General features: G+C 37.6%; 1 protein-coding gene across 1 annotated transcript in view; it reads right to left on the bottom strand.

Moving 5' to 3' along the window:
- The window catches only part of dnah1 (dynein, axonemal, heavy chain 1), a 40,444-nt gene extending 17,833 nt beyond the window's left edge, over positions 1 to 22,611 (bottom strand). Inside the window, exons 1-52 of the mRNA XM_016521962.1 lie at positions 22,548 to 22,611; positions 22,307 to 22,469; positions 20,412 to 20,535; positions 20,064 to 20,196; positions 19,729 to 19,887; positions 19,092 to 19,344; positions 18,127 to 18,284; positions 17,806 to 18,017; positions 17,433 to 17,728; positions 16,955 to 17,105; positions 16,598 to 16,788; positions 16,254 to 16,479; positions 16,052 to 16,171; positions 15,554 to 15,636; positions 15,273 to 15,414; positions 15,037 to 15,192; positions 14,729 to 14,927; positions 14,257 to 14,510; positions 13,240 to 13,452; positions 12,934 to 13,098; positions 12,722 to 12,843; positions 12,445 to 12,550; positions 11,759 to 11,938; positions 11,379 to 11,519; positions 11,085 to 11,248; positions 10,760 to 10,870; positions 10,339 to 10,633; positions 10,004 to 10,117; positions 9,765 to 9,914; positions 9,490 to 9,576; positions 9,157 to 9,343; positions 8,855 to 8,946; positions 8,594 to 8,748; positions 7,593 to 7,770; positions 7,303 to 7,497; positions 7,001 to 7,120; positions 6,766 to 6,924; positions 6,488 to 6,598; positions 6,215 to 6,355; positions 5,965 to 6,125; positions 5,707 to 5,864; positions 5,291 to 5,464; positions 4,695 to 4,873; positions 4,371 to 4,598; positions 3,471 to 3,667; positions 2,673 to 2,808; positions 2,101 to 2,309; positions 1,721 to 1,892; positions 1,454 to 1,645; positions 1,260 to 1,370; positions 971 to 1,156; positions 665 to 856 (exon numbers count right to left, since the gene is read on the bottom strand). Coding sequence (XP_016377448.1) covers positions 665 to 856; positions 971 to 1,156; positions 1,260 to 1,370; positions 1,454 to 1,645; positions 1,721 to 1,892; positions 2,101 to 2,309; positions 2,673 to 2,808; positions 3,471 to 3,667; positions 4,371 to 4,598; positions 4,695 to 4,873; positions 5,291 to 5,464; positions 5,707 to 5,864; positions 5,965 to 6,125; positions 6,215 to 6,355; positions 6,488 to 6,598; positions 6,766 to 6,924; positions 7,001 to 7,120; positions 7,303 to 7,497; positions 7,593 to 7,770; positions 8,594 to 8,748; positions 8,855 to 8,946; positions 9,157 to 9,343; positions 9,490 to 9,576; positions 9,765 to 9,914; positions 10,004 to 10,117; positions 10,339 to 10,633; positions 10,760 to 10,870; positions 11,085 to 11,248; positions 11,379 to 11,519; positions 11,759 to 11,938; positions 12,445 to 12,550; positions 12,722 to 12,843; positions 12,934 to 13,098; positions 13,240 to 13,452; positions 14,257 to 14,510; positions 14,729 to 14,927; positions 15,037 to 15,192; positions 15,273 to 15,414; positions 15,554 to 15,636; positions 16,052 to 16,171; positions 16,254 to 16,479; positions 16,598 to 16,788; positions 16,955 to 17,105; positions 17,433 to 17,728; positions 17,806 to 18,017; positions 18,127 to 18,284; positions 19,092 to 19,344; positions 19,729 to 19,887; positions 20,064 to 20,196; positions 20,412 to 20,535; positions 22,307 to 22,469; positions 22,548 to 22,584 — 8,538 coding nt within the window. The 5' untranslated portion in view covers positions 22,585 to 22,611. The remainder of the gene's footprint in view (positions 1 to 664; positions 857 to 970; positions 1,157 to 1,259; positions 1,371 to 1,453; positions 1,646 to 1,720; positions 1,893 to 2,100; positions 2,310 to 2,672; positions 2,809 to 3,470; positions 3,668 to 4,370; positions 4,599 to 4,694; positions 4,874 to 5,290; positions 5,465 to 5,706; positions 5,865 to 5,964; positions 6,126 to 6,214; positions 6,356 to 6,487; positions 6,599 to 6,765; positions 6,925 to 7,000; positions 7,121 to 7,302; positions 7,498 to 7,592; positions 7,771 to 8,593; positions 8,749 to 8,854; positions 8,947 to 9,156; positions 9,344 to 9,489; positions 9,577 to 9,764; positions 9,915 to 10,003; positions 10,118 to 10,338; positions 10,634 to 10,759; positions 10,871 to 11,084; positions 11,249 to 11,378; positions 11,520 to 11,758; positions 11,939 to 12,444; positions 12,551 to 12,721; positions 12,844 to 12,933; positions 13,099 to 13,239; positions 13,453 to 14,256; positions 14,511 to 14,728; positions 14,928 to 15,036; positions 15,193 to 15,272; positions 15,415 to 15,553; positions 15,637 to 16,051; positions 16,172 to 16,253; positions 16,480 to 16,597; positions 16,789 to 16,954; positions 17,106 to 17,432; positions 17,729 to 17,805; positions 18,018 to 18,126; positions 18,285 to 19,091; positions 19,345 to 19,728; positions 19,888 to 20,063; positions 20,197 to 20,411; positions 20,536 to 22,306; positions 22,470 to 22,547) is intronic.
- Positions 22,612 to 24,300: the final 1,689 nt, after the last annotated feature.

The raw sequence follows: 24,300 nt of genomic DNA, 5'->3' as shown, positions 1-24,300 counted from the left end.
GTTCTTGTATATTGTCTTTTGTATTGTATACTGTTTTATGCATGCTTATGATAGAACCACTCATTCATGTAACCTTACATATACCATGTTTGGTCTCTATGAATTCGTCTTCGGATGATCTAATTGAGCGTGTATATTATATGTTTACACCTTTGGAGCTAATTTGCTACACTGATATAAAAATTATAATTAAACTTTATTTGGAGTACTAATTGTGCGCAATGCACATTTCTTAATATTTAACCTAAAATGTGTTTTAATGTCATTATTGATGAGAATTATATATTCTTTGAATAATATCGGTCTTTAAATGCAAGATATTTAAAGTTTACCAAAAGTATACTTGCAATAGTTCCACTTTAGCACAATCAAATATACTTCAGTATATCTTTAGTTGGACGTCAGCACTACTTTCGCACAATTAAAGTGCATTTCAAGTGTTTCAATTAAGCAGACTTTAAGTAGGCCTATACCAGTTTAGAATACTAAAAGTACAATTGCAGGTCATTTTTATTAAGTACATAAATATGTTAATGCATTTGTAGTACAATTTGCATGAAATAAACGTATTTTAAACACATTTTAGTATATTTATGTTCACTAGGGACACAGTAAACAAAAAGGGACATGGTTACATTACTCACATACAAAATCGTCATCTCACCTTGTCAAACTTGAAGAGACCGTCCAGAAATTTTCCTGGATCCTGCAGAAGACCCTTTCCTGCATCCCAGTAGTCATCAACCTTCTCTCCGAGCTTCTCTCCTGCAACTTTCTTGGGTTTGATACCCTTCAGGATACAGACAGCTTCTATAACCAGCTTCACTCCTTGAGGAGGCCTCTGCAGAGCCCGCACCTACAGTATATCAAACACACACACACACACACACACACACCTCCTTGTGAGCTGGCATGACCTGAACTTTGTGGTATTTTGGACAGATGTTAACAGAAAATACGATGTATGCACCTCAACGACATCATTCTTTTTCAGCGACTTCAGGCTAGCGAGGGCAGCATCCAAAGCAGGAAGCGCTTCATCCAGATCTTTCTGAGCGTCATCAGCGATGGCCTGTGCCACACAAGCCTTTTCAGTGGCCTTAGCCTCCTCAGCCTGCACCGCTACACGGGTCTCCTCAGCTACCACTGTATCTTCCTACACACACACACATATATATCTCAGGCAACAAAAATCAATCTGGAATTTTATTCATTCATGTTTGCCTTCCTAACTTTTTTATTTTTGCTGTTTTATTCACTTTTATTTTCTCCATGGTGATCACAGTGTCCTTGGCTGCTTCCTCCAGCTGAGGCCTCATCATCTCCAACTCTTCCTGCATCTTGCTCACATCCTCTGCTGTACTCAGCAGCTACACACATACACATACAATCATAAAACACGTTTGTAGATCATGTAGAATGTGTAGGAAGAATAAGACGTTTCCTAAATCACCTTATCCAGGCCTGTTTTCATTCTCTGTCGAGCGCTGTGTAGCTCCTGCTTCTTCTGGCCAATCAGAGATGAGAAGATGCTGAGGAGCTCCAGGTAACTCTTAGGAGTGACGTAGTTGTGGCGGGAAAGTTCAGCCAAGTACTGCTCACACTTCCTGGACACCATTTGATGGATCTCAACACACATCAGTGCCTGTAAAGAGAGACAACAGGTCAGTTTTACGATCTTGTATACACTTACACATGCATATCACACACTTTTACTGACCAGGCTTTGGATGGCCGTAGGGCTGGCCTCCAGTTCTGGAAGCTCATTGAGGAAAGATGTTGCTACAGACTGTAGTGCCTCCTGTGGCCATGCGCTGAACCAGTCAATTGTGCAGCAGTTGACCAGTGAGGGGAACTGCCTGAGGCGAGCCCGGAACACTTCCCCTACTGGACTGTAGATGGAGACAGAGAACAGAGGTCTTGAGACTCAGTTTCCAACTGTTTACTGTATGTTTCAAGCTGAAATATTATAGCATATCATTCTATCAAATGGGACAACAGACGAAAAAAATCTAGTTTTACACTAGATCTCTGCAACAGTTCTGAACAGTGTATTTATAGCATTGAAGTATCAACAGAAGTATTAATATAAAGATAAACCTCATGCAGAGAACAGTGTGGATGTTGCTACGGACTCTTTTGATGTAGGCTGCCATGAGGTTTGCTTTTGTGGGCTGCTGGCCCATGTCCTGAACCACAGGTTTCATGGCAGTCAGGATCCGTTCCTGCTCCTCTGAAGTATAAAGATTGGGCACATCGCCTGAGTTCAGGATGTTATTCACATCCTCCAGGAAAGATTCACTCTTAATCTGAAAACCGGCAGGTAAAACAGAAGAAATGTGTTAAAGACTTGGACAGCAAGTTGTTGTGTGTTTGTGTCGATGTGATTTTCCTGCAAATACTGTAAATCTTTTAGGAACATAGGAAGATTTCTAAAGGATCGTGTGACACTGAAGACAGGAGTAATGGCTGCTGAAAATTCAGCTTTGCCATCACAGGAATAAATTACATTTTTAAATTATTACTGTGTTTACTATTTCTGATCAAATAAAAACAGTTTTAGTGAGCATAAGAGACTTCTTTAATAAACATTAAAAAATCTTACCGATTCCAAGCTTTCGAACAGTACATCTGGTATATAATGTGAAAATGTTTATAATCTGTGAACTCACCTGTGTATCTACAAACAGGAAGGTGATTTGCACATTCTGCAGACCAGCCTTTAGCATGATGCTTTTAATGTCCTCTCTCCACTCTAGGAAGCCATAATTCTTGGAGAGTTCAATCTGGAAGCACTCATATTCAGATCTGACAATATAAGGACAGTCACCATCAGAAAATCTGTGTTCAACACTGAAGCCACAGATGAGGTCTTTAATTTGGTCTATCACTCTTGGATGGTTTCCAAATGGACATATGAATGAATGACTGAATGTTCAACATGATGCTGGGATATAATAGCAGGATTTACACTGTAATCATTTCTTTGTGGGTGGCCATGTATAAAGACATTTTCAAACGTATTAACTAAAGTTTAAGATCTGTCTAGTGCTTACTTTCAAATGTTGCCCCTTAAACACATTCTAGCAATAACTTGAAAAAAAAAACATGTTTTCCTTGTGTATAAACTGTGTCTATTGTCAAATGATGTGTTTGTATTATATATGTCACAGTTTATTAGATGTGTTCAAATAGTTGGTACTGATATTGAACGTTGCTCGCGTATGTGTTCCAGGCATGACATAATAATTATTTTCAGTTCTACATGGGTGGCAGAGCAAAAAGTTTACAGGCAAGGATCATTTTAACAAAAGTATTGATGTCAAAATTGTTAAGGTTTAAACATAGTTTCAATTCGGTGGGTCAGTGTAACTTCTGGTTTTGATAAAATAAAGCCTTATTCAACTGACTCACATTAGTGATGCTAATTATATTTTAAGGGTTCAGCAATACAACTCTTTAGCTCTCACATGTGTGTCGCAAGCCTGGTAAGTGACTGGCGTCCACTGCCACCAACTCCTAACAGCAAAGCATTCCCCAGGGGCTGGCGCAGGATACGGCTGATACGACACACATGCTGTATGGCGTCCATGAACAGCACCAGCTTCATCTTAGTGGTGCTGGTCTGGTTATAATCATCCATGTACTCCTCCATCACACTGGCCAGCTGTATTAGTGGATACAGAACAAGACTTAAAAAAAAACCTTTTGATTCAAAAAAACAACTATTTTATGCTAAATACTTGCCAAGGCAAGCAAAATGCCAAAAAATAAAGACGTTACATTTTAACAATGAGTGGCTGCCCAAACAAAAGTCTGATCCAGGATTATTATTGTAAAGAAAAAAAATCACTTGAAATAAAAAAACATGAACTGAAATGAAATATATATAAAAAATTAACTTATTTTATTTCAGCTAGCTGCCAAGGCAACAGTTCTAATTTTCGTTTAAAGTACTAAAACAGTTGCAATAAATAAACTAAAAACAAAATCTTAATAAACTCACTATATATACATACATATATACATACACACACACACACATATATATATATATATATATATATATATGTATATTTGATATCAAAAGTTTTCATCAAAGTTGTCCTAAAACAAAAACAATACCCGCTCTTGTCTTAGGACAACTTTGATGAACTTTTTTGATCCACTTCAAATGTTGACTACTTTATATATATACTCTAATAGTATATCACTCAAAATAAAATAACACTGAATAACACAGAAATGAAGAATGGAGAATGGACACAGAAATGTAGCATCCACACAACTTGAGGCATTATTGATATGTGTAGCAGCCAAGCACCACTAACATGTAACCGAATCAATACAAGGCAATATAAGCCTTGTACCTTTTCTCCATCTTCAATCAGCCGGTAGACCTTGACAGCCCCAGGGAACATGAAGTCCCCATATAGGACTGGCTGGTACGGGACCACCTCCTCAATCTTGCAACCAAACTCCTGTATGTGAGTGTGGAGGAGTTGGTCAAACCACTTCCTGTCCTCATCGCTGACCAGTCGATCCTGGAACACCCTGCAGCTCTCATGATACCAAAGCTGCAATAGCTGTATTTTATTCTGAGTAAACAGAGATGATACAAAAGATTTTATTAAGATTTGAATAGATAACACATGAAATATCTAAAAAAAACTGAGACTTATTAATGGTGGTACCTCTATTTTCCCAGCCTCTGCCATCAGGATGCCCTGGAAGACTTTTGAGAGGTCCCTCAGGTTGAACGTATAGTGGGATTTAGCAGGTGTGGGTAGGAGAGCAGAGGTAAGAGTGGAGTACACCCTGATGGTTGCATCTACTAGTGGCTCATTGAATTGTTTAATTTCTGGAAATTTCTCTAGAAATCATAGATGCAAAATGAGTTTGTGTGAGAAAATCCATTTTGCAAGTCAGACATATACAGTATGTCAATATAAGCTCAATATTTCTCATTTCAGAAATATATTAGTAAATAACTTATTAGTATATTAGTATAACTTAAATTTGTACATATCAATAAGAAATGTGACATTTAGTGGTTTAGTCTTTCTCTTCATTCTCTCTGTCTATCTTTCTGTTTCTCTCCCTGTATCAAGCTTACTGCTTGGGTCCTTTTTACTCATATTTCCATCTGTAAAAAATAAATAAATAAACAAATCAAAACATCAAAAACATCATTTAAAATGCTACCAAAGCTTATGACAGATGTTTCCTGTTGAAAACCCACATTGAAATACATTCATATCTAGATGCCCACATGATGACTGTCACTCACCCATCCAGCTCCCCAGGATGGTGGAAAAGATCTTCTTCTTGCTGACGTCCTCCATTTCAGTGAAGGACAGGAAGTTGAAGTGGCGTGTGAAGCGTTGAGTGATGGGGTTCCTGCCGCCACCAGGAGGGCCCATGGCACACGCAAAGTTTATGTCAACAAGGTTTTTAAAGGTGCCTGTTAAACACAGAGAATGAATCAGAGTTTGTACAAAGTATTTTTGTGCACTATCATTCAGGAATGCTGCTTAATATGTTTGTGGAAACCATGGATTCTTTGATGAACAGAATGACCAAAACAACATCATTTATGTGAAATAGAAACCTTTCTGTCGCTTTTGCTCACTTTAATGCATCTTTGTTGAATAAAAGCATTAATTTCTTTAAAAAAAACAGATTGACCCAACTTTTTAAACACACCTATCTGTTTTCTGTCATACCAGCCTCCGTGATCCATCCACTGGCGCAGCAGTTCAATGGGAGGCTGAGCTCCATATGTTTCCAGCATGGGCATGTTCAGATCATCAATAAAGAAAATAAAATATTTTCCCAAAGGAGGCCCAAAAACACCTTTACGCCTGCAAGTAAGATTTGTGTATATACTAAAAATCTAGTAATATGTACAGAGAAAAAATGTATCAGTAACAGACTGATGAGAGGAAGAGACAGCGGAAGAACCTTCTGTCAAGTTTGCTGTCGATGTAGTCTTGAGTCTGGTTGGCGGAGGTGCGAGCAGAGAACATTAGGAAGTGAGTGATGTATTCAGCAGGCATGTTCTTGAGAAGCTTGTCTGATATGGTCAGGGTCTTTCCTGTGCCAGTTGGCCCAATGCACAAGACCTGACAAATCAAAAGAGGAAACAAGCTTAGCAGCACATGTATATGACATTAAGTTGGCTGCATGTAGACTGAGAGTCAAAATTACCCACAGGCTTCTTATTGGAAAGCAGCATGTCTGTCAGGAAGGACATGCGAACAGTGTCGACTGTGGGCACAATGATGTCAGAGTAGCTAGTTTCTGGGGTGATGACCACTTTCTGGGCATATTTCATCCAATTGACCCATTGAACCTGAAGCATTTGAATAATCAAATGAATGCATGTTTATTGTATCATTTGAAAATGATTTCATTTCTTTTAATCAAAAGTACCTCTCAAAACTGTTTTGTAAATTAACTTCAATATTCCAGAAAACATTCTCACCTTCCTCTCTTTTCCATCCTCCTCCTCCTCCTCCTCATCAAAACAACTTATTCCTGCATCATCTAAATGGTAATCGTATACTAGTCCCTCCTCAGGGAAACACAAATGGACCTGAAAAACAAACAAACGAGGTTTGCAAAATGCAGCTCTGAATGAATAAACACAAAAAAAGCAATACAATTATTTGAATACTCTGTGGCACTTCTGTTTAATTATCTACAGATGTAAATCATTGCTGATAGCACTGAGCTTCATGATAAATTTATGCTACTATTGACCTTTTCTTCAACCATCTTGCTCCTGAGCCATGAACTGAAACGTTGGCAGCTGGCAGCGTCACCTGTAGCTCCAACACTCCATATGAGTGAAAAGATAAACCAGGGCTCAATCAGCTCCTGCAGCCGAGACAGTTTCTCCTGGGAAGGGGGCTTCTTACCCTGACCACACACACAAAATTCAGTTTAGCCATGAATAAATTAGTTTAACCACTGTAATACTAAAAAGTTATCTGACCTCCCGTGGGATGAAGGGCTGAAAGAAACAGTCCATCAGTTTGAGCAGAGAGCAGGTAAGATTGCTGTCCATGGAGGTGATCACCTCCTTCACTGATTTTCTGACAAATTGGATGGAGTCCTGAGGCAGCACATAACAACATCTCAAAACCTTGATAGACAATGAACTACATACCTTACAATATGTTCACTTTTATTTGATCAATAGATTTTGATCAGGCTGTAGACTACATAAACTAAAGTGCTTTTAATTCAATTTACAGTATTTAATTTAAAAATAAAAAACACTACAGGACAAATCACCTGTAAGAACCTAGTGAAGAGAGAGTTGAGTTGATCTGTGTAGGGCTGAAACATGTCAGGGATCGTGCGAAGCCAACATTCTGTGAATGGAGTCAGACCCAAAATACTGGGCTCAAGATATACCATGCCACAGCGAGAAACCGTGGCAGGAGATGCCACTGCCAAATCCTGCACTTCAAACATCATAGTCATCACCTGAGGGCCAAAAAATTGTCCGAAAAACAAAGAAAATTATTATAGTTACACAAAGGAGGTACTACACTGAGAGCTATTAGCAGAAATTCGCATACGTCAGAGAGTTTGATGATCTCTCCAGAGCTTAGACACAGTTTCTTGTTGTCATCCAGAACCGTGTTCATGTTCTCGATCCACACAGCATCCACAGGTCCATCAAACATGTACCACTTCTTCTCCTGGTCCATGGAGACAGCTCCATCCCGAATGAGACAAGACAGTATACCATCTGTCCTGTAATTTAACAGTTTGTGTACTTTTAACAACCTGCACAGTCTTTTTTTTTTTTTTTGTGAGATCTTTAAGGGGGCATCGGATGCCAATTTCCCATAAGTTGGTTTGATTCTTTAGGGTCTTCATGAAATGTCTGCAACATACTTTGGTGAAAATTCCCCAATTGTCGTCTAAAACAATACCTTTGTACCTTGTCAGAAGCAGCTCTGTTCACAGCGATCCATTTTGGTGCATGTCTCTTTAAATGATAATGAGCTACTGCTCACCCCGCCCCTCTCTTCCGTTTTTTGTGTATTCAGAAACAAAACAAAAATAAAACTAATCCACTGTGTCCTCAGTGGCTCTGATGTTAGGAGAAAATTAAGAGTCTTATGTTCACTTTTACATCCAACTTCAAAACACCTGCATTGCTTACAAGATATTGTTGTCGCTAAAGCTGCTCAAGCGCAGACAAAATGGCAGACAGCGTACAACTGGCTGAGGGCTGAAATATGCTAATATGGGACAGTCCATCAGTGGTTGTGGGCGGGGCCTGAGCAGTATGACATCATATCGCTCAGAAACTCAAAACGGCTTGATAATTGAGGTTGTTTAGGTTTTTTGGGGGATCAAAAAAAGGAGTGAATGGATTTTTATTATTGTAGAGTGGTTGTGTCCACACACTGCTAATATGCAAACACCATATAAAACTGAATTTTGCATCCGATTATACTAAGATTGGTTAGTATAAACTCAGGTCAACAAAGCGCAACCAGAGCGCTGCCCAGGAGGCTACATCAACCTGCACAGCACTGTTATTACAATAAATCCAGAGTGCACTCACCATTCATGAGTAAGCTGATCAAATTCTCCATAAAGCTGCCCCATAGTGATGGATTTGGGGTTGAGCACGTAGGTCTGTACAGACTCATATACTCCTCCACTAACTGAGGGTTGGCCTTTCAGGGCTGTCATTGCTGCTCCCAGCACTTCATAACACTGTAAGTATGTGAGAGTGCATATAAGCGAATTCCAAAATCAGAATTTGCCATTTTTGTTGCAGCTTGTTAATTTGTGCACTGGTTTGTGTATTAGTGAAGCTTACCTTTGTTTTACCAGAGCCTGATGGTCCTACCAACATTAGACCGTGTCTGACTACAGTGGTCTCATATAGTTGAATACACTTGGTTATAAACCCTGCAAGACAAGAAAAACACTAAAAATGAATTTGCTGACTAACCAATTTAGCATTTAATATGACTTTTTCCCCCCAAATTATAGTGCTGGAGCAATTAGACATCAAAAATATTTAGAGCTAACTGATAATGATTCTACATAATCAATTCGGTAAGAAATATGATTTGCTATTGTTTTCTTATAAATCACATAATTCTACCTCACACTCACCATCCACATCTTTAAGGCATTTGATTGCACAGACATTCCTGATGGATTCTTCTAGGGTACCATAGTCTATTGGCTCTTCACGGATCTTGGGGAAGAGGTCGGACACAATGCCATTGAAGAGCTTGAGGTCGTCCTGAAGGAACTTTGGTACATTGACATCTCTGATGGCACGCAGGCATATCAGCTCCTGCATAAATCATACAATTCGTTCAGCAGCAGATGGTTTTATATCTGTGGTGCTTAAAGAAGAGATTAAACTGCAGAAAAAAGTTCAATAACTTTTATAGAATACTGCAGAGCAAACATGCATACAAATATTGTGTATCATCAAACCTCATTCATATCAGGATTTTCCCTCTTCAAGTTTCCAGCAGCAGAGATCACAGTTTTTACAGCTCTCATCCCAAAATCATAGTGGTCCTAATTGACAACATGCAACAAAGTGAATTTTACACAAAACAAATAGATGAAGTCTGGATGAACAAGCAGAACAAACAGAAGAAGCAAGCAAAGCCTATTTTTCTTCTTTTTCATTTTTCTTTTCTGAATGTTTCTATATGAAATCCCCCCCCCAAAACATAGCTGCACTCATGCCATAAAAGTCAAACCTGTGAGCTGAGCTGTTCCGAGGACAGCTTGAAGGTGCTGGTGATTTTTTTGGACAAGATTTTGGCATCACTGAAGCCGAATGAGTAAAGAGAGATCTCTGCTATCATGGCGTAATCAGGGATCATCATTGCCACGGGACGGAATAGAGCCTAAGGAACACATACAGTACAGTATCAATCAGTCTTTTTTATTTTGAGATTTTACATTGCTGCTGGTGAATTCCATACATTTAAATTACCTTTAAATTATCTGGTAGTTCAGTTCGACCAGCATAACCAGGATTCATAGTGATGAAGACTGCACAGGATGGAACAAGAGAGATTTCCTTGCCTTCAAATACAAATTTCTTCACCTGAACACAACAAACAGGACATCAGGGTTTTCCACAAATTTTTACCAATGAATTTTCATGATTTTCTAGTCTATAAAAATAAGGATAATAATTAAAAATAATTTATTAGATATGATGTATGATGTATGAAAGTTATGTTCCAAAAAAACATGCCTTCTGTACTTAACATTCACGTATGGTAGTGTTTAAATAGTAGGCCTCAAGTGTGTGATTTTACTCACTCTTTGCTGCTGGGCTTTTTGGATGGTTGTGATCTGTTGAGCCACAACTGATAAAACCTCCACATCAATTCGATTGAATTCATCAAAGCAGGCCCAGGCCCCTGAACTAGCTAAGCCTTTAAGGAACTTGCCCATGGCTATGAAGTCCAGCTGATCAGAGCAGTTAAAAACTACAGTCTGGATGGCCAGAGCTTTGCCCAGGTCTTTAGTGGTCTCTGTCTTTCCTGTACCAGCAGGGCCTGCCGGAGCACCTCCAAACTTTAAGTGAAGCGCACCAGTCAGGGTGAGGTAGCACCTGTGTGATGGACAAACATCGTATATCATTTTAATTTCTAACAAAGAAAGTATCCTGTAAAATACTTTTCTTTGAAAAGCATATGTACAGCTCCATATAAATGAAGTTCAGTTTTCTAAATGTCACCTGTCTGTCAATGGAGTGATAACAAGTCGTCCTGAGTTACCAAGGTACTCATAACCATACAAGAACTCAGCATTCACTGCTCTGATGTACAGGTCATCGCGCCAGTAATATCTATGAAAACACAAACACTAACACGTGTACAGTAAACTGATGTCTCTCTCTCTCTCTCTCTCTCTCTCTCTCTCTATATATATATATATATATATATACACACACACACACGCACACACACACACACATATTACTACTTTTACAATACTACTATTATAATGTTACAAACAATTTATATATATATTATATATATATTGATTTTATATTGTATAACCTCAGTTGGCTGATCCACTCAAAGTCATTGACACTGGACACTTTCTCCTCAACCAGCTTTGCTGCCACATCTTTAGCATGCACTTCGATCACAATGAGTGCTGAGAGTACCCCACGCTGCATCTTTGACAGATGACCCCGCACCAGCTGCACCAAATCTCCCAACTGTTTGGGCATATACAAACACACACTTTAACTTAGATCCAATGATTCCTCATCAGAATTTACAACATTGTAATGCACAAAACATCCCCAGGAATGTTTAATTGTTTGCACTGTTGTAAACAGTGCGCACCTGTGTCTGTAGCTGTGGATAAAGCCGATCTGCAAGGTCTCCCTTATCCAGAGACTCTGACACCTCTTGGGTCCAAAATGTTTGACAGCCAGCGATCACCACCTGCCCAGGCCAGGACAACACCCACTCTGTACGAGGACGCTGCAGGCAGGGTTGAGACTTTATATCAAAACATTCACTGACAACATAAACTACTTGTTATTATAAGACACATTGTATTTAGGCTGTAACAAAAAATCTAGTGCACTCTGGAAATCTATGGTGATTCATACTGATTAAAGGGCCATTTACATAAAACAAACAAACAAAAAATTTTTTTAGCTATGCACTTTGTTAAAAATCACTGACTTGACATCTTCAAAATAAGAAACAACACTTACCTCTACATAGGCTTGCAGTGAACGACTAATGTTGTCTCTTACACTGGCCTTCATGGAGTTCTCCACTTCCCGCAACCAATGCTCCACATTCCCAGAAGGAGACACAGGGACGGACAACTGGACTTCCTCTCCCTCAGCAGAGTACATGTGTGTGATCAGCAGATCTGACTGGAACTGGAGCTGCATGTTGTACAACAGATTTCAGAATTTCTGACATTAATTGAAACACTATATGTGACTCTGGACCACAAAACCAGAAAAAAAATTTGAAATTGAGATTTATACATCATATGAAAGCTGAATAAATAAGCTTTCCATTGATGTATGGTTTGTTAGGATAGGACAATTTTTGGAAAATCTGGAATCTGCGGGTGCAAAAAAATATAAATATTGAGAAAATCGCTTAAGTTTTGATATATTAATGGTAGAAAATTTTAAAAATATCTTCATGGAACATGATCTTTACTTAATATCCTAATGATTTCCAGCATAAAAGAAAAATCTATAATTTTAACCCATACAATGTATTGTTGGCTATTGCTACAAATATACTTGTGCTACTTATGACTAGTTTTGTGGTCCAGGGTCACATATTATATAAACCAAAATGATATTTTCTACCGTGCTAATAATATTGTAAACATATTACAGCAAATCATATCTGATGTATGCAAAAGAGGACTCACCCGGGCAACGTTCTCAAAGCATTTGCGGAGATGTGGCTGCACTGCTGTTGGATCTTTAGTCTGAGATAAAATCTCCAGCAACTCATCATCTGATAAAAAGTAAAATCTACAACCAGACAACAAGAGAGTTCTTAAATAATTGCTTCAACAACTATAATGACCCTGCAGAGTTGGATTTAACTTTAAAGTGCTAAGAAATTAAACAAAATTATTGTTTAATGAATTGCCCTGGGCCTTCCCTACTGTTGAATGAAACCATAAAAACTGATCATTTTACCTGGGGAAGGCACTTCGTTTGGTCTCCAGGTATTCACTCAGTCCTTTCTGCACGAGCTCCAGTAAATTGTTACAGTCTTTGAGACTGGCCAATAGACGTGGTTCGGGACACACCTCAATCACCTGGACTCATAAAGACAATCACATCTCAGTTCTTTGGTGAACCACTGACAAATCAAATATAGTATGATTAAGTAGTTTGACCATGCTCACCTTATTGTTATCATGGGCAGCCTTCATGATCTTCCTCCAGGTGCGCTCCATGGTCAGATACCTCTTCCCTTCCATAGGCAGCTGGCGGTTGATGTCATCAGAGCTGAAAATAGGTTCCATGTACAGCCACGACCGCTGAGAGATGAGCCACTCTTCTAATACTTCCTACCAGCAGAATACCACAGTAACACAAATACTTTTAGTTATTGTTTTTGGTGAAGATGCTTACATGCAAACTAAACAAACAATCCAAAAGTACCTCACCTTGTGGATTTCAGAATCAAACCTGCAGGATGATTGGCTTACCTGTGTCATTTTCAATTTACTTTCCCATTTGCTGATTCTCTCCTCAAAGGGTTTTTTATATGGGGAGAAGGCCATGCTCTGAGTCATTACAATGTGGTCATCCAGGAGCTGAGAAGCTTCGTCTGGGCTCTTCAAGATGTAAGTTCCTGTCTCCTTATAAGGCATCACCTCAAACATCACTGTTGACCATTCCTCCTCCATCTTTATCAGAGCCTATGTATGAGAGCAAAAAATACTGTCATATGACATAATATGTCTGTGGAATTGTTCTGTTATGCAATTCAGAAAAAAAATATCAACCAGCAAAAATGTTCCTGTGATATTGTTCATTTGTATAATTTATCGAAGGGCTAGAAAATATCCCATTAAATATGAGTTTAGTGCCTTTAGAGTCAATGTCTTGACCTCAAGCAGCCAGAATTTTGAATTACGATCTGATATCAGCCACAAATGTACAGACACCCCTACTGTAGCTTTGGAATGCAGTGAGCCCCATGGTGCAGCTCCACCACTGGGCTTAGTGGGTCATGCAGCGCTGCTCCACTTCTGGCCTTAGTGGTCCTTGTGGTGTAGCACTACCTCAGGGCTCAATAAACCCTAACAAATGATCCCACAATGTATTGTAATTTCTAATTATAAAATAAATTCTAATTGATTTTTCATATTGATTAAATTTAAAGGGGTAATTCACCACTGACAAGATGAGCTTGTGAAAAAACTTGGCTGTCTATGAAGAAGAAACGCAATAAATAAATAAAAAATGCGGAAGTACAAGCTGTAGTTTTAACAAAAGCCCTGGAGCTGTCAAAAGTCCACTAGGTGATGCAAAATGTCAGCTTTGAGTCATCTGGCGGCCTTTTACTGACAAATAAATGGAGATATCTGGGTGCAGGTAACACGGAGAAAGAGTATACATCGCTTATTTTCATATACTACCAAACACACAGTGGTCTTATGTGCCTCATGAATACAAAATACATCTGAAAAACAACTCCATGGGACAAATATTGCACTCACTTGCTCAATAGCATATTCTTTTCCAGCCTCCTGAGCCACTTGGGTGATTTCCTCCGCATGATTTTGTAGGCCCAGCTCCAGACAAAGGGAAAAGTTGAGGTTCGCTGTAGACTTTATATTCATGCTAATACGTTCAGAAAGAAGTTCCCAGTGGCGGTTCCGCATGCCAGGATTCCTCAGGCCCCGGATCAGAGGAATGAATGGACGGAAATCTTCAATCTTAGTCCGGATTTCAGATGCCACTTCTTGACAGGCTGAATAGTGAGTCAATAATGATAAAAACATGTTATGAACAGTATGATACAAACACATAATACATATGTCTAAACCACAGATTTTCCTTCTCCTTTTGTATTTATGAAAATTTAAACTTCACTTATAAAACAGGAAAACATATCTCATTCTTGATGCTAGGTACGACACAAAAACATACAATATTTGTTTGTGTCCTCTAACATTGTTTCCTACTCACCAGGAATGTCTTTAAACTGTTTGACACACTGGTGCATAGTCTTGTAAGCATCATTGACATTATACTCCAATTGTTCAGGGTTGATGGCTGATAGCGGGTCATTGAGCCAGCTTTCATGCCAACGCAGCCAATCAGATGTTGTCTTCCACAGGTCATAAAATGGCTGAAACTCTTTGTTCAGCTTCTGTAGCTCGGTGTACTACAGCACAACCATAAAACATATATATGAGTATGGTCTTATTAATGTCATAGAACGAAAATAATAATAAAAAAAATAACAACAAAATTTGCGTGTAGAGTTAACCTACATTAGAGACTGGTTTGCCAAAGAGTCGTTCGCGGTTGTTGTAAAGCTGTGCCATTTCCTGACACTCTTTCAGCTGCTTGCTCACTCTCCGCACATCATTTGCCACCTCATGCGCTCGCCCAAGGTTTGTGTAACCAGATAATCCAGCCACCGTCATCTGAAAATGAAGAGAGGTGACTTAATTGCAATGCCCAGAGTGACCATCTATTCAAGGCAAAACGACTTTATGAGTCTGACCTGCAGGACATTCAAGAGATCCAGGAAGCTGTTTTGGTCGACAAGCTGGATCTTAAGGAAACGTTCTTCATCCTCAGCATGTTGGGCTTTCACTCTCTCCATCTGGTTCAGGATCATCCAGGGCCAGGCCATTGCTGTCCACCTACACAACATTTAGTATTTAGGAGCTCAGCTACTGAAGAAATGTGATATAGATGTGTAGAATGGCTGATTTTAGATTAGTTAAAAGTAACTGTGTTAAAACACTATTTATTTCAATGTCGAGGCAATGATGAACTCACTTCTCATTAACATCCTCATCGGAGAGACTGTAGAAGAATTCATCTATTAGATCATAATCAGACATAGCTTTGGACAAACACTCCTGCAGGAGGCCATTAGCAGATGAAGACAGAGAAAAAAAGTCATTCAGCATTAAATGCAACAATGCAATGAGGATTTTTAAGCTTTAATCAACTTTAAGCAACAGATGCTGATGGAATGGCAAAGGCGACAGGAAGTCAAGTGTTAACTTCTATAGCCAAAGGACACAAAAACTACTAAGCAACAATAAAGAGGATGGCATGCCGGATCATTTAATCATTTGACAAAGTACAAAAAAGTCATTTAAAAAGCAAGACAAGTACTATCAAAATTAGGAAGATGTGGCCAGTGAGTATTGCATGTGCTCTGATATGCCACATGGTGGCAACCATTTTCTGTCACTGCACTATCCATTCCCAATAAAGGCAAAACTCAAAGGATCTCGTTGATAATAAATAATAAGACAGTGACTGTACTTCATGTGCTTTGAGTTGCTCAGGGAGTAATTTCATCCATTCTCTCTGCTCTATGAGCTCCTCAATGCAGCTGGGTTTCTCTGACAGCTTTCTGCTGATGGCTTTACACTCCGTACTTGCCTGAAACACACACAATATTACATAACAGTGATACTTTCAAACTTGATAAAAATGTTTCTAGTCCTTATGAACACTGACTCACATCCTGTATCTGTTGACGTAACCTCAGAGCGAGTCGGTCCAGCACTGCACTGGCGAGGTCTCTGCGTTTCTTCACCAGGCTTTGCCGAACGGCCTCCATGCTGACCTCGAAGGGACCGATGATGATTCCGGAAGGGATGGACTGATTTAAAAGTTCCATCTCCCTCAGGTGCTCCAGAACTTCCTGCTTCACTTCCTGAACGGTCTGGTTCTCCTGACTGTGCAACCTTCGAGACACAAAAATATAAGCAGAAGGACAATCCTTGCCCTGTAGTGTATAACAATGCATAGTATATTGGTCTCTCAGTTCATAAAAAAAACCTAGCAAACAATATAGAGATTTACTGCAGAAAAGTGTTGATATCTAAATTGTGGAGCTCAAGGTGGCATTCATATTCACGGGCGTAGGATCTGAGAGGTATGATGGCCTGTTTCAGGGCTAAACTGATGCTCTCCCTCAGATTGTTGACATCAGGTTCCCACAAGGCCACTTTATCTAATACATATCCAACAACGAGCAGGTTCTTCATTACAAACTGAGAGAATGGGAAGGAACAAAAACAGAACAAAGCCTTCAGAAATATAATTTTAATAATTTAAGAAGCATTTTCACCAAATAATTCTGGCTTTGTTTAATAATATAGTAATTTAAAAAAAATTCTTCATAAAAATTATTTATGTACAAGCAATAAGATAGGGAACCTTGTCTAGTTGAGGTATGTTGTGTGTGGACAGGATTCCTTTATCAAACAAGTTGATAACGGAGGTCTCAAAGCTCTCTAGAGGAGTGCTGTAACCAACACCAGTCTGATCAAGTACCAAATCCACTAAGAAAAGGGGTTTCTTTTTTGGCCTGCATAAAATAATGTTGGATCATGGATAAGTTACATATAGTATAAAACAACTGCACTTAATTGATCTTATTTAGATCTTGTTTCTTTTGACTCCAAGGCTACCCTTAATCTAGAAGAGTATCTGAAGGCCCTCCTACAGTATCTAAGCTGATATGTACCTCTTAATACATATGTAAAAAATAAAACAATTTAATGTTGTACAACAACAGAACCACCGATTTAGATTTTATCATTTAAAGAAAGGAAATGTAATATAAAGCAACATCAAACATAATCCTATAACCATATTTAAGAAGCAGTAACCAGGATAATGAGAATTCACATACTTGTATGGGCTGTTTATGAGATCAGGGCCCCAGGTCAGATCTTTGGGGCATTGTAGGACATTGTGGCAAGCATCGAGCAATAATTCGGCTAAGCTGGCCAGGGAATCCTGCACCAGGAACCTGAGTGTGTCCTGCTGAATGCTGCGTATCAGTTCCATCAAGCGACACAGTTTAGACATGTGGTAAACATCCCAGTTGGAAACAGAGAGATTGTACCAGTCACGACTTCCATGCAGACTAGACGAAATCCCAGTACATAAAGTGTCCAGCCATGACTCTTGTAGAAACAATTGGACCTGAAGGAAGACAAAGAGTGTATGATGACACAGAGGCACATTTGTATGTGTACGTGTATAGGTGAAAGTTTGTATACCTGTGCGTGTTTCTGAGACTGTGCCGACTCAAACTCCTCCAAGCTAAGTGACTTTGTGAAGCTGACATGAAACAGACTTATTTTTGCCACCCTGTTGCACTCTTCTCTCACTATGGACAGCACAGTGATCACCTCAGGCTTAGTGAGCAGAGTATTAAAGACAAAAGTTGCACGGTTCTTCTCAAAAGGGTAGTCAGGCACTGACACAAGGCCTAGAAGGAAAGGAGACAGCACGTTGTTGGTGGGCCAATAAAATAAATCAACAACATAAAATCCCAGACTGTCCGAAAGTCTCCATTCTTTTGATGTCCATTTCTCTACCTTTCTCAGGAACTTTCTCGGGTTCTTTTTGAGGAATTTTGATGTGGGGGAACTCTTCTGGGCTTTCCTGTACCACCTTATCAAAGCACATCCGGTTCATAGTGTGAATGTACTCCAAACGAAGCTCTTCCTCCAGCTCCATCACACACTCCTGTAGACTGTATAGACACATGTGTTTATTGAAAAACAAACTAATTCAGCAGACATCAGTAATTGTTTACATAATTATATGCTGTGTTTTCTGGAATTGCACATCTGGTGTTGATGGAAGATGCAGATGATTTTTATAGGAAACTCTTAATGTTTTATTTAATGTCTTAATGATCATACTTGGGTGCAAAGGAATATATATATATATATACAATTCTTTTTTTACAGTACTGTACACCAGTGCCTGAAATTAACTTCTTTTTAAGAGGCAATATATTGTCTGCAGATGCATAAAAATCATATTTTATGTGAAACCCCTGGATATTCAGTAAAAAAAAATAAAAATACACTACTGTTCAATAGTTTGGGGTCGGTAAGATTCTGTAATGTTTTTAAAACACCCTCTTATGCTCACCAAGGATGCATTTATTTGATCAAAAGTACAGTAAAACAGTAATATTCTGAATTTTTTTACAATTTAAAAGAACAGTTTTAATATATTTTAAAATAGAATTTATTCCTGTGATGGCAAAGCTGAACATCAGTGTCATACGACGAATAGAAGGTTCAAATGAACAGCGTTTATTTGAAATAGAAATATTTTGTAACATTGTAAATGTTTTTACTGACATTGTTGAAAAGAAAATCTTACTGACCCCAATTTTTAAATGTAGTGTATAAAACATATCATTACAGGGTGTTTTTGGCCCTCATATTTAAATTTTTTATCTAATTTTAACATCCTCTACACTGACAATTGCATACATTGAAATGTAAAATTATATGTGATCCTATTATTTTTCAATTCTTCTCACTGTTTCAAATGGAGGCCTGGTGTGGAGACTGCATAATTTCTGATGCGTTCTAAACTGGTGGGATCAAGGGTGGGGGTGCCACTCCAGACTAGCATACAGTCAATGGAAAGATGGTACAAGATCATGGCCTCAGTGTACTGTCTCAAGTCCTGGGCAAACTGGACTCTCTGGGCAAAGACACGTGGGTCCTCTGCACAAAACAGCAGCCTGATCCTGGGAACCCAGTATCGCCCTTCTTGCAGTGACAAAGCCCCTTGGGAAAGAAAGAAAACATAATGAAATAGAAACAGAAGTCAAATATAGTGAATATTGTGGATAGTGAAATAGAAACGCAATGGTTTATGAAAGTTTACCTACGTCACTGAGTAAAACACTCGAAACATATGTTTTGTGGTTTGCAGCCGATTAGTCTATTAGGTTTGATTAGGTTATTTATATGATATAAAAGTCTCTTTAGCAGGCATTTAAACATTTTTTATTTACTTTCATTCTCTTCTGGGATAAGCCTATTATGTGACAATGTCATTACTTTCTATTTCAACAAGAAACTCATCAAAATTGGGGAAAAATGTGTTCTTCGAAAGGTTTCATGAGGTGTTTAAATTAACCAAGGTTCATGTATGGCTATTGAACATGCCTTCTCTCTGTCCTCCATTCAAAGTAGGTTTTCCATCAGAATCTCGAACCCATCCATTACAGTCTGCTTTATGCACCAAGTACTCCTTCTTCTCCTGGCTGTACTGTAGCACCCCAACCAACTGCCAAGAATACTCCAAAGCTGGGCTCTCTGGATCCACTACATGACAAACACATGAAGAACAGACAGTTAATTTTTCCCACATGTGCCCATATGGCTCCCACTGGATGGGCTATAAGATGAATTTATTTTCAGAATGAACTACAAGACTGATGATGGGATCCATTCGACTACAATATGTCAGGTATTTCCAGAAGGTTTAGACAGCACTGTACCAGGTGGAATGCCGTTTTTTGTTGGCAACAGGGCTTTGGCAGGAACAGGTTTGCGGTCGACAGAGCCTTGCTCGTAACCTAAAGCCAGCCATTCTTTTGGAGTACGGCAGTCAAAGTCCTCATTGTCGAATATCTGGTGTTACACAAGGCACGTTAATAGACACAAAATGAGCCACTTGTACAAAACACACAATTTCACAACCAATGAAACAGAAAGACGCAGGATTTTAAACTGAAGCATCTACATAGACACCAACATGAGGGAAAAAGCCACAAGCAAACTGGGACATTAAAATATTAATATTTCATAAATATTTCATTAAAACAGTATACAAGAACATGCATGACCTCCAGAGACAGGTAGTTTGAAACTGGTGGACTCGTCTCGTTTTTGAGCATCAGCTGGTTGGAATCAATGCCTCGCTTTGCCAAAAGATTATTGATATCCAACTTCTGATACTCCCTCACACGTCTGGGAATTAAAACAGACACCAATATCCATGCATACTACATTTACAATATAGAAAAATGCCTTTATGTTAAAAAAAAATCAAAAACTTAAACACACAAAACATTGGATGAGCATCTACACTGCATCTAACTGTTTAGTATCAACCAGTGCTAAATAAATAAAATTGCACTCAAAATTAAACATAATAATATCAAAATAATACTATATTTAAAAAACTTAAATATACACTATTTTTGAAAAGTTTGGAGTCAGGAGGATTTTTAATATTTTTGAAAAAAGTCTCTTATGCTAACTAAGGTTACATTTATTTGATTAAAAGCAGTACAGTAAAAGCAGTAATATTGTGAAATATTATTACAATTTAAAGAATAACATCTCAGGTTACGTATGTAACCAGGTTTCCTGAGAAAGGGAACTCAACTCGACACCATGGAAACACTTCTGTGTGAAAGGTGTCTGAAGCACGTGTGCAAACACACCAATTCTATTGTCCTATGTAGGAGTCCAGTGGCCCAGAAGCGTTTCCATACACAGAAGCGTTTCCATACTGTAAACGCCATGACGCAGCGTCGAGTGTCATTTGAAAGAGAACTTTCTATATGAATATATCATTTAAAATGTGATGGCAAAGCTGAATTTTCAGCATCATTACTCCAGTCTTCAGAGTCACATGATCCTTCAGAAATCATTCTAATATGATTTGGTGCTCCAGAAACATTTCTGAATATTATCAATGTTAAAAACATTTTCTAACATCTTAATATTTCCCTTGAACAATGCCCTTTGATTGCTATTTTTGGTGTCCAAGAGGTTTTGGATGAATTTTCAATAAAGTATGTTAATGTTCTTGCCTTTGCCTCACTGATAGCTCGCAGACGAATTTTAAGGTACTGGAAGTCTTCTAAACCTCCTCCAACTTTCAAGAGGTTAGAAGATTTGATGTCTTTTCTATATATTGAAAATATTTAATTTAATTTATTTATTTAATATTTAATTTAGTCAAGAATACACCATTTATCTTGGCTGATTTATAGTATGTTTTTTTTTATTAACCTATGGATACATCTCTAGATTATTTTTTTTATTTTCATCATATATTTATGTACATTTATTTAGTTGCATTGATGTGGGTGCTAATGTCTTTTTTTATGTACTTCTCTATTTTATTCTCCTCCTTGGGGGCGGGCTGGGGTTGGGCGACTGTTCATGTTCATGTCCACCCTCAGTAGTTGTTAAAAAATGTCTAAATTTATTAATATTGCAGTGTCCTTTGTATATTCCAAAAAAACAATAATAATAAATAAATGTTGAAAACAGTCATGCTGCTTAATATTGTTATGGAAGCCATAATTTTCAGGATTCTTTAATGAATAGAAAGTTTAAAAAAAAACAGCATTTATTTGAAATAGGAATTATTTGTAACATTATAAATGTCTTTACGGCCACTTCTGATTAATTTAATAAATCCTGGCTGAATAGAAGTATTAATTTCTTTGAAAAACTGTAGTGTATTTTTAAATGATACAAATCTCAACAATTGACTATTTACAGCACAACACACCTTGAGGCCACGTTAACCCTCTTTTCAAGTGACTATTTTCTTTAACCTGGCATAATTTTATTCATGTTTTTTTTTGATGATAAAGCATGTCAAGCATCCTGTCTATGCTGGCATCTAATTTGCTTAGCAAAACAGACCTGAGGCTCATTTTTGGGTTGTGACCCAACAGTTGAGAAGCATTTGTGTAAGATGTTTATTTGAATCGCTCACCTCTCAATCTCAATCTTACGGGGCACATGTCCTGGAGGGCAAACATAAGGCATCTGAACTTTTGGACAGTAACTTCCAGGGTGGAAGTCTGTCTCGTGCTGGAGTTCATGCCATTGCTCCTCCATAGCACTGGGCGGGACAGGAAGCATTCCCAACATAGATTCTAGTAAAAAAAAAAAAAATAATAATTAGTATAATTAGTATCCATTTAGTATAATTAGATTGTTGTTTGATTTCTTACTTTTGCGGGAGTTGGACTCGTTTCCTGCCCGGCACATTAAACTTGTGCTCACTGGGTCTTCCGTATATGACTAAAAACAGTAGCATTAGTTTTGGTGATCATATCTAACAAAACAAGTTGAGTATACTTTTATGTTTTCATTTACATGTATGAATGGGTAAGGCCCTATCTTTTCCACAATGCAGAAAATGCAGAATGAATTGCAGAATTCAGTCATAAAAATTTTATTTATACTGTATAATGTGCAAAACTGTATGTTCAACATTTTATTTGACATTAATTAATTAATTTGTTGTAATAATGTGTATCATAAAACAGAATATAAAAAATAAAAACAGACAACAGAATTTATTTTAAATTTTTTATATAATATTTTATATTGTTATTTTTTGGAATTCAATTGATTAGACTTTGTTTGATCAACCTGATTAGACATTTGATGATAAAAATGTAATTCAACAGAATTTAATTCAAATGCAATCCAGAAGAAAAAAAAACACAGGAAAAAAAAACTGAATTTTGAAAACAAGAACAAGAACAAACTAATACAACGAAAGTTGGGGAAGAAAACTCAAATGGATTTCATAGGGCCCTAAATGAGAAAATAAAAATGATAGAAAGAATCAGTAAAAGAAGAGAAAGATTTGTGTACCGGTTGCGCCTGGTTTACTTACGAGATTTGAGAATATGCAGGACAAAGGGGTCAGTTTGTCCCTGTGATGTCCTCTAGGATGAATCATCTTAGATAGAGATGTATGGTTTTCTTTCTGGTTTTTTTTGTCCATAAAAAATAGAATTTACTGTATAACATGCAGAATTTCATGTGCAACACTTTATTTGACATAAATAAATTCCATGTTTTGTTTTCTAAAATTTTATAAAATTTGTGATGTTAAATGTGTATTATAAAACACAGAACACAAAAAAACAGACAACACAGAATTTGGGAAAAATAAACTGGAATTTAGCACAAAAAAAAAAAATAGAACAAATTTCATAGGGCCCTATTTTTGTAAACATTTTAATATAATATTTTATTATAATAATATTATATTATTTATAAAATAAATTCAATTGATTAGATTTTTTTTTTTTGCTGATACAAATTTAATTAAACAATTCAGACAGAATTTAGAAAACCATACACAGAAAACAGATTTTTGGAAAAAGAAAAAAAAAAACAATGGAATCTAGGAAAAAATAAAACAGATTTCATAAGGCCCTAATTGAGGAAATAAAATGATACAATCGTTAGAAGTAGAGAAAGCGTGATTTACCTGTTTTTGTTGACTTATATCTGGTCTACTACCAACTGACGAGGAGGCACTCAACGTGGGCAGTTCGTCCCTGTGACGTCCTCTTGACACACTTGGAGGGAGAGGATGAATCCTCTCAGATCCAAATGGATGGTTTTCTGCCTGTTTTTTGTCCATAAAAACATTAATCTTCTGAACAGCATGCAGAACTTCATGCGCAACATGCTATTTGACAATAATAAATAAATAAATTAATTAAATGTTTTGTTTTCTAATGTAATGTTTCTAATTTGTAATGTAAATGTGCATCATAAAACACAGAATACCAAAAAAGAAAAGAAAAGAAAAAACAGACAACACAGAATAAAAATCCCATAGACTTACATTGATGGAATGTTCAAATTATAATAATTCAAGACTATTGGAGTAATATTTCTAAGCAATTTAGACTTATCAAATCTATCTATCTATCTATCTATCTATCTATCTATCTATGT

Source organism: Sinocyclocheilus rhinocerous, unplaced genomic scaffold, assembly GCF_001515625.1.
Source record: "Sinocyclocheilus rhinocerous isolate Xijiao unplaced genomic scaffold, SAMN03320098_v1.1 scaffold899, whole genome shotgun sequence".
Classification (NCBI taxonomy): domain Eukaryota; kingdom Metazoa; phylum Chordata; class Actinopteri; order Cypriniformes; family Cyprinidae; genus Sinocyclocheilus; species Sinocyclocheilus rhinocerous.
This window is presented reverse-complemented; position numbering and strand designations above follow the sequence as displayed.